The sequence below is a fragment of the Clinocottus analis genome, unplaced genomic scaffold (assembly GCF_023055335.1).
Source record: "Clinocottus analis isolate CAN_PGR_092001 unplaced genomic scaffold, fCliAna1.0.p SCAF_7, whole genome shotgun sequence".
NCBI lineage: Eukaryota > Metazoa > Chordata > Actinopteri > Perciformes > Cottidae > Clinocottus > Clinocottus analis.
The window spans coordinates 10,429,516-10,438,577 of NW_027176229.1; the positions used below are offsets into that span (position 1 = coordinate 10,429,516).

The 9,062-nt window shown below is 38.0% G+C and overlaps 1 protein-coding gene across 1 annotated transcript in view; it reads right to left on the reverse strand.

Annotated features, from left to right (window-relative positions):
- Nucleotides 1-719: 719 nt before the first annotated feature.
- piwil1 (piwi-like RNA-mediated gene silencing 1) overlaps nt 720-9,062 on the reverse strand; it is a 9,630-nt gene continuing 1,287 nt past the window's right edge. Inside the window, exons 3-21 of the mRNA XM_068604822.1 lie at nt 8,811-8,904; nt 8,217-8,345; nt 7,895-8,109; nt 7,063-7,184; nt 6,773-6,853; nt 6,087-6,284; nt 5,878-5,986; nt 5,525-5,654; nt 5,178-5,295; nt 4,854-4,968; nt 4,569-4,756; nt 4,045-4,117; nt 3,651-3,851; nt 2,649-2,752; nt 2,429-2,499; nt 2,167-2,320; nt 1,844-1,969; nt 1,605-1,752; nt 720-1,375 (exon numbers count right to left, since the gene is read on the reverse strand). Coding sequence (XP_068460923.1) covers nt 1,259-1,375; nt 1,605-1,752; nt 1,844-1,969; nt 2,167-2,320; nt 2,429-2,499; nt 2,649-2,752; nt 3,651-3,851; nt 4,045-4,117; nt 4,569-4,756; nt 4,854-4,968; nt 5,178-5,295; nt 5,525-5,654; nt 5,878-5,986; nt 6,087-6,284; nt 6,773-6,853; nt 7,063-7,184; nt 7,895-8,109; nt 8,217-8,345; nt 8,811-8,904 — 2,493 coding nt within the window. The 3' untranslated portion in view covers nt 720-1,258. The remainder of the gene's footprint in view (nt 1,376-1,604; nt 1,753-1,843; nt 1,970-2,166; nt 2,321-2,428; nt 2,500-2,648; nt 2,753-3,650; nt 3,852-4,044; nt 4,118-4,568; nt 4,757-4,853; nt 4,969-5,177; nt 5,296-5,524; nt 5,655-5,877; nt 5,987-6,086; nt 6,285-6,772; nt 6,854-7,062; nt 7,185-7,894; nt 8,110-8,216; nt 8,346-8,810; nt 8,905-9,062) is intronic.

A 9,062-nucleotide genomic window follows, 5' to 3' on the forward strand; every position in this document is an offset into this window, starting at 1 on the left:
ATATATATATATATATATATATATATATATATATATATATATATATATATATACACACACACACACACCTTAATGTAGAGTAGTGAATGTATGAATTGAAAGCCAATGTATCTTCAAAGCTGTCCAAAAGGCTTCGAGCAGATGTCCGTCTGTGTGAAATGAAACAGTCCATCTTTATTTCCCCACCATTCCGTTTGCCATTTCATCCTCAAATATTTGAAAATCTAGCCTATTTTTTTATACACGAGTTGAACTGAAACTGCCAAAAAAGAATGTATGCAAAACATTCTGTAATACTTTCTGTACAATTCTCGGCCGAACAGCCATGACAACCTACGGTAAACTGATGTACAACTTTTCCTATTTATGAATCATGTCGTCAGACACTGCTTCTATTAATTTTGAGTGACTGCTCTTTTTGTACTTTGTCCATTTGTAAAAATTATTTAAAATGTTTATACTTGATTTTCAAACTGCCTTTTTTGTACATTTAACTTTATAATCAAAACAGTGCAAGCTTTACCCATGGTGTCTTGAGGACCATATTGTTTAAAAGTCTGCAATTGTGTGCTAGCTTTATGATAAGAATTATCAGCCTATATTGATGGTTACAAATTAATGTGTGGGTGTGCATGTGCAATCTTTTCTTAAAAAACCCAAATCTAAATAAATTTGATATTTTGTAAAGTTTGCATGTGTGATTCAACACAAGACAAAAGGACATAAACATAAGTTTATTAAACTTATAACAGCCACAATAGTACCAACATGTTAACCCATATGACCCTTACTGCGAAGAAAAATTTGAAACGAGCGATTACTACAAACCAGGACACTTTATAGCAACATAGGTAAAATGTATATATTTTACTATTCAAAAGACAATATAAAACATGTAGAAAGAAAATAAATTTCTAATTTCAAGACCATCTTCATTAACTATGATCTTGTTACTTGTGATGCATCATTCATCTACTTGCATTTTCAACAGTGGACATGCATTGATCATCATGTTAGCATATGTGCTACAGTAGCTTTCGGTCTCTGATTTGACTATTCAAACTTCAATATGAACCTCTCAAACTGTGTAACTCAATACACGGTGCTCTAAAAAAAAAACAACTCAACTTTGGCAAAACATAACCAAGTTTTCTTTAGATTAAAGTAATAAAAAGGTAACAAAAAAATTACATAAACAGCTTTTCAACGTGCCAAATTAAGAGTCAGAGCCAAACAAAACAAAGCGCTCTTCTTCTCCTCACAAGTAAAAGAGGAGGTCATCCAGTTTCACATTGGGCTCTCTGTGGATGCTTTGACCCACAAGAAAAGCCAGCTTGTGGGCATACTGGCAGGGAGCAGGCACTCTGATGATCCCCTAAAGGACAGAAAAATAGATTACAACATTTGGAGTCTAAAAAAAACATTGACCTTTGCTAACACTTTTATTGGATTAAATGTTCATGATCAACCAGTTCTTAAAAATCTGAAATTCAATAAGAGGTTGTACCCAATTATAAAACAAATGCCCACTCCTGAACTGAAAGTTTTAGTACAATTGCAGTCCCCTTAGGAGAAACTCTGAGTCCAGGATTAAACAAGCCTACCTGCCAGTTGTAGTACATGTGGCACAGCTTGTAGGTGAGCCGCTGCATGTGATCAGGTTTCAGTCCACTGGTGTCGTACACAACATTGTAGTGGGTTGGAGACACACTCCCGTTGCGGACCGCCTGGCTCACAATGTAGAAGTCATACCTAGCAAACAAAGGTTTACAGGTAACTACCACTGCTAAAACATTTAAAAAAAACCTAAGTGCTAAAACAAAAACACACAAAAAAAACATACCATTCTGGACGGGTAACGTCTGAGTCAACAACGGTGCCCGGGGGCGGGTTGGTCACATTGCCATTCATGGCGGCAAAAAACCTACTGTTGATGCGCTTCTTCACCACCACCACACTGAGCTTTGGCCTATGACGAGCAGATAGAGAGAAACCAGGAGTAAATGGCAATTTACAAAGAGCTTTGTTCAACTCCTTATGGTGTGTGAACTCGTCCACATATGTTCACAAATAAAAGGGCATAGAGGTGATTATGTCTTCAGCCCATTTGATTAACTACTTTAAGTGAAGCAGCTCTTAGAGAGCATTAAACAATGAAAACCTCACGTGTAGTCGTGCCCCATGGACTGGATGGATTCGATGATCTGTGAGACCTCATAGTTGACCACGCTGTGCAGCTGGCCGTCTCCAACTCCATCTCTGTACACAATGATGCGTGTAGGCAAGGTGTTGTTGAACTTCAGATAGTCTTTCAGTGCACCTGGGGGAAAAAAAGAGAAAAAAAAAATTAAGACAGGTATGCCAACATTGCCGATGGATCATTAATGTGTATAAAATACATTTTTAGAATTATTAGGAAGCATCTTGCCAGATAAAGCCATCTTCAGTCCATCCATGATTTCCTGGCCTCTGTGCTGCAACACACACTTTGAGTACCACCTTGACAAAGACATTAGAAATGTCAGACAACTTAATAATACCATGACACTAGATCCAAGGCTGAACTAATAAAACTACTGTAAAGCAAACTAGTGCATCCTTCTTTAGAATGTAGACAAGGTACAAAGGAAACTGTTGTAGAAACTAACCTGCTCATGCCCTGATTGAGGCTGGCCACTAGCGCTCCAATAGACCGTTTTCCAGCAATGGTGTCATGGTAGCAGTCGATGCCCACAATCATCAGCTGCTTGAGCTGCACAAAGAGGTGGGAAAATTACCAGTACAGATTTGCAACATATGTGCACATTTTTTTCATGCCACCGTTCTGAAGGAGCACTTTACCAGCGGGGGTGTATTTGTTGAATTCAGACACAAATATTCCTTGATCAGGATTATTAGGCTTTGTTACAGTGACTCGCAGAGTGCAGTGTCAGAGAGCTGAGCAATGCAACTTAACATTTATTCTTAAAATGTTTTTATAAAGAAAACACTCAAATCAAAGACGACCCAAAATTTAAAAAGCAACATAGCATAAAGGGACTGGTAGGAAGGAGAGTGCAGTGTCCCATGCGGCTGCTGGTCTCTAAAGGGGATTTCATTCTTTCCGTGTGGGTGGATGACCTGCAGATAGGAATGCTGCAGAGAAGAACCCTACATCTGTTTTACTTTCAATCAAAAGGCTCAAATAGGTATGATAGGTAGACAGATTATTTTAAAGGGCCAGAAATGGCTCTTTTGATAGTGAAAGTCCACTCAAGTCATTAATTCTCATATACATTTACTTACAGCACTTTGTCGTTTAGCTTTTTTGACAAAATTGTAGCTTTTGAGTTTATACTCATGGTTGGATGCACTTAAAGTATGTCGCTTTGGATAAAAGAGTCAGCTAAATTAAATGTCACCTTTGTTAAACCAGCTCAAAATCAATTAAACTTGATTCAGATTCATCCATTTGTAACATCCTTCAGTGTCTTGTATAAATATGACAGTGATGAGTATTTGCAAAACATTAATTGATAACAGTTCCATCCTCCATTTGCCCCAAAACATCCGACAGCATATTCCACTCGAGTACATACACTGTTTTCATAAATAGGCCCAACTTAAATTGGGCCTATTTATATAAACATAAATTTGTGTACATGACTTACAGGGATTTCCACACTCCAGAGCTCTCCTCCCATCTTGCAAGCCATCTGAAGAGCAATCTTGGTTGCCACAGTCATGAGTGCTTGTTGCTTGGAGAGGGTACGAGAAACCACACACTGGCTGGGAGTGGGGCAGTCCACACAAAGGTACTTCTTGACGCTGTCATACTTGTCCTTCCTGTTGCTGGGGAGGACCACCACTACCTAACAAACAAATGGAAGGTCTAATACGGCTGGACAGTACATCTCTATACTTCATAAAACACCAGAAAAACCTGGCTACAATTAAAACTTTAACTTCATGGTTTACAAGAACTTAGCAAATAATATGCAAACGTAAAATGTATTAAGGTGATCTGCAGTTCCACGTTTAGGCATTATATATTTAGTCACTAACCATCTGTGTTTGGGGTCCAACATTCTGCTGCAGGGCCCTAAGGAGAGACTCTTGATGATCGTCATACTCAATCCTAAAAAAAAAGAAATAATAAAAAAAAAAGACCGTAAATGACAAAACCAATTTAAAAAAATCTTCAAACAACTTAATACTTAGGTAACGATAAATGGACTAATGTTAACAAATTATTAAAATTAAGAAGCTTTCATAGCTAAATAAAACAAAATGTTACAACTACCGGAGAAAGTGTGACACTTCTGCACCCAGTATCCAATTACATATACCAAGCAATCTTTTTTTTGTGAAGGTCAGAATTTGTATTGAAGTACAACTTTCACTCAAACCACTTAACAATTCTAACTGGTACAACATTTAAATGTATTATTCACTCAGATTATAACAGTCAAATTACTTTTGCTGAAAGAAAAATGAAAAAAAGCTTAACATTCAAGGATTTTAGACATCACACTGCAAATCCTAAATAATGATCAGCACACCCCCATCACTTTTATGCTAGAACTCACACGACTGCTCTCTGAATGCGGATTTTGAGTGGAGCCGAGACTTTGATGAGGGTCTGCAGGAGGGCCTGGGCTTCATTGCCGTTACGACGGGTGTGAAACAAGAGCCAGTTGTCCAGTGGAGGAGAGCTGATCAGAGGCAGCCCGCGCATCTCTTTGGACCAGTCAGCTTGCATGGGGTTGTAGTCAAACTGGTGACAAATTATGATAATCTCTTAATTAATATCATATACATACTATTAAAGTAATTCAAAAGAACAATTTGATGGAACAACAAGCATATTATACCGATTTTGGCCCCTGGAAAATCCTCTCCGCTGGAAGAACTCTGCCTTTAAGCTTTATGAGTTCCTTATCAAAACTGAGTCCCCACTTGTCCAACTCAGCTTGTGCGTCAGTATTCCTATGACATAATGAAATCAAAGCCTTGCACTCTAACTTCTGTGCATATGAACAGACAAATTACACAAGCTGCTGAGATGAACACCACTTGAACAGGAAACAATGATACATACAATATCAAAACCAGCAGGGAAATGTAGAGTGTAAACTGTGACTAGTAAACTTTGGGCAATAACTACACAGACTAAAGCACTCAGGATAATCACCTACTTTTGTATATTACTGACAAATCTGTTGAGGCGTATCTCCCTTTGATTTGGTTCCAATTTGGTGTGCATGTTCAAGTCCTTCATGATGATGTAGTCGGCTCGCATTTTGTCAGTCAAGCCTGTCAAACACATTAAGTTTGCATCTGAAGTTACAATAAATTTCACTGAATGTTAGTTTACCAAGGATGACATCCAAATAGGCGAACTACCATCATCAATAACCACAAAAGGATATTGATGTTGTCGTGTTGTGACCAGAAAGCTATGAGCGTCAAAACAAGTGTAAAAAATGTTCCTCAGTTAAAAAAACAAACTCAGATTGAGAGAATGGAGAATGAGATTGTAAACCTGTGAGATAGCACAGCTCTGGAATGAGCAAGGCCGGGCCAGGAGGTGGACCACCAGAAGGACCCATCAGCTTCTTCACATTGCTGATCAGCAGCACCTGGCTCTCATCAGCGATGACCAGGTTATATTGCTGAGAATATAAAGTATGAATATTAGAGTGCAAGCCAGAACAAGGTGATGAATAAGGTTATGTTTAGGTGCATTACTTACTAGATTTAGCCTAAAAAGTATCCTTCAAGACTTAAACATCTACTGAGCCTACAAACGTTTCTTGTTTGGTCAATCACAATTATGAATCCCCAAACCAAGAATCTGTCAATATTCATTGAGATCGTTGAGTGCATGACAGCTACCGTCTTATAGTATTCCTTGAATGAAACCTCCTTGTCTCGCTTCGTGAATGTGTTGTTGGGAGTGTGATCCCATGCAATATCATCAATCCTGTAGGTCTTGTTGTTGTACCTAAAAATAAAAGACAGTGGGAGAAGGACAAATAAACATCCCTTACATGCTCATTTGTACATATTAGTGCAAATGTGCATGTCAGAAAAATGGTCCCTACTTGGTGAGGACGATGAGTCCAATCAGCTCCTTAGAGCAGATCTCAGGGAAGCGTTGATTTCCACACTTCTGTCTCAGGTTGACCATAAAGTCAAGGACTGTCTCACTGCGCAGGACCTTGTGGCTCACGTCAGTACACAGCATAATGGATGTCTCATACTGCAAAATGGTGGTGGTGTAGCCTGGCCAGATGGTCAGCCTAGGAATAGATTCACTTTTTTAATATAAATCTTGAACCTAATAAGTTTCCAGTATTGACAATTGCCCATTTACTGAACTCTGCCAGGATTTTATTTTTTTTAAAACAGGATAACTGGTGAAATCCTTTGAGATGGTTCTGCAGATCTTATTTTCTATTTTTAAAAGAACGCAGCAAATTACTTCAGATCAGACTTAAATTTCTTGCAGTCTACAATTTACAAAAGCAGAAGCTCCCTGAAAGAAAATATGCTATGTATTTTTTAAACAGAGAACTGTGTAAATGTACTGCATTTCCCAGTCTTTAATAGACATTTCAGTAAACTGTTGACATACAGCCCTGCCATTAGTTGTCATATTTGAGACAAAAACATATTTTTAAAACAGGTGTCTAGGATGAAATGTACAAAAAATACCTATACATCTTAATCTTTACTGCATGTATACTTTTTTGGTCCAGCTTGATCACAATAAGTAAAATGAATAGACCTGTGCTGTGGGACATTGAGTGGGTCATTGGGGTTGTAGTAGTTGCGTCCAATCTGCTGCATGTCGAGCATTCTCAAGATCCTGAAGAAATGGAGTAACATGTATTTGAAAGTTTCCAAAGATCCAAAAAGCTGTGGTTAACGTTATTGGCATTCAAGCTTTTGCAATCAGATTTAACAATTTACTCCTATTTGAAAAGGCACCATCCATAACAATATTTACACTACATTTTGAAGGATATTTCAGCTTCAACAGTGCATTATTAAGTCTTGAAAACAGGAAAATATTACCTTCTGAATAGGATGTTGTAGAACTGAATGCACACAGGCGACGTGGGTGGCAGTTCATTTGTCAGGGTGACAGTGATCTGAACCTTCTCTCCATTCCTCGTCTCGCTGTGGAGCAGTGTCTCCTGAACACAAGTGTAAACATTCAAGTACAAGAAAGAATCCCAAAATGTCATAACCTACCAAGCACACCTTCCATCCAATTTAAATAGACCCGTCAAATTAAATCAAAGTAATACTTTTTGCAAAGGTTGAGTAAAATAAGCCAATTTTAGATATTTTTTTTTACATTTCTTTTTTAAAGATATAAGCCAGAAGATACTATAACTTGTGCATCAAAGCCCTACAGCTACAACATTTAGCAATGCTTGATTAAAAATATTAATTTCAGAGGGAGCAAACGCCAATGGTGCAAAAATTATCACCCATTTGGCATCTTTATCACTCGGAGACATACTTTTGCAATTATAGGCCTAGCCCTGCTTTTCTGTAGTTCAACTAAAAAGAGATTGAACTAATACTAGCAAGTCTTTACATTATGTTATGCAACATCAAACTATATCAATGGCATTGTCTTCTCATCCCATCTCTTGTTTGAAGATATATCAATATACCATAAAAATATATTTTTAAATAAAAAAGCCAATAAAAATAAAAACAGATGGTACAGCAGTGAAACTACCTTTACAACAAACTGTACAGTGCCCCAACAATGGCAATCACAATATATTGTTTAGTGTCAACTCTGGTCTAAAAGGGTGCAGTTACTTCTGGGGACTTGTGACCTCCGACGGTCACAGCCATTTCAAATTCCATATTTTGAGGCACAGATCACCTTGTTGGCCAATCTGATAGGTAAAAACAGCACAGCTCCATCAAAGCTCCGTGCAGAGCCAAGTGCTTCCTCGTGCTGGAACAGGAGGGCAGATCTCAGACGACGAGCCTCCATTGGTGGGTTGAAGTCCACATGGTACTGATACAGCACCCACTGAGGGCGGGACAGGATGCGAAAGAAGTTTGCCGTCAATTTAATGGGTGCGCCAGATGTTCCTGAGGAAGCAAACATAATTTTACAGAGTAATATATAATCCTCTCCAATAATTTTATATAGAAGATTTGCTTAACACTCTAGTGTGCATTAATTTCAAATGACTGACCTAACTTGGAATCCTTGACATGCAGCATAGCCTGCCTTGTATTAATCCCGGCATCGTTAAAATCACGGCGGCGTCCACCTCTTTCTCCCACCTTCACCTGCTCAAATCCAGCTGAAATCTGAAGAACAGCTAATAAAAGAAAATAGAGTCTGTCACAACCAGTTTGTGTACATTTGGATGCAAACCCAGAACTTATAAGAAAAAAAGTAATCAATTAATCAATTGCCCTGCATGGCAGGTGTATGCCGGGGTCAGCAACTTTTTTATACAAAGTGCCATTTTTTTCTTTTCTCCAGTGTACAGTAACATTAAGTTTAACTATGGCACAAGATCAACACTAAGTTTACCTACAGCATTTTAATTTCCAAAGGAGCTTTAATTTTACACAACATTTATTCAAACATGTTCTCCCTTAATCAGGACATGCAATAAAAGCACTACACAAGAATGCTTCCATACTTCGGAAAACATCCATATCCAAGAAGAAAGCAACCTTCCTACAAAAGAAAAAGTATCCATGCAGACTTTCAAAAGCACAAATGAGTTTGATGCCATGATTTTTTTTGACATAAGAGACAAATATCTGATAATTACCTTCTGAAGAAAAAGGTCCTGGAACACCCTGCTGCCTCCCTCTACCAACCAGCTTATCGTCTGCGGGAACTGGAGCATCTCCTCGTGCCAGACTCTTTCAAGACAAAAGAAAAAAATATTGTATAATTTGTATCACATATTAATATATTAATGACTACACATTTTGGCTAATAGCAACATTCAATTGCAATTCCTTTAGATGGAAACGCATCTAAAAACTAGCACAAACAAAGCCAACATATTAAGATGATA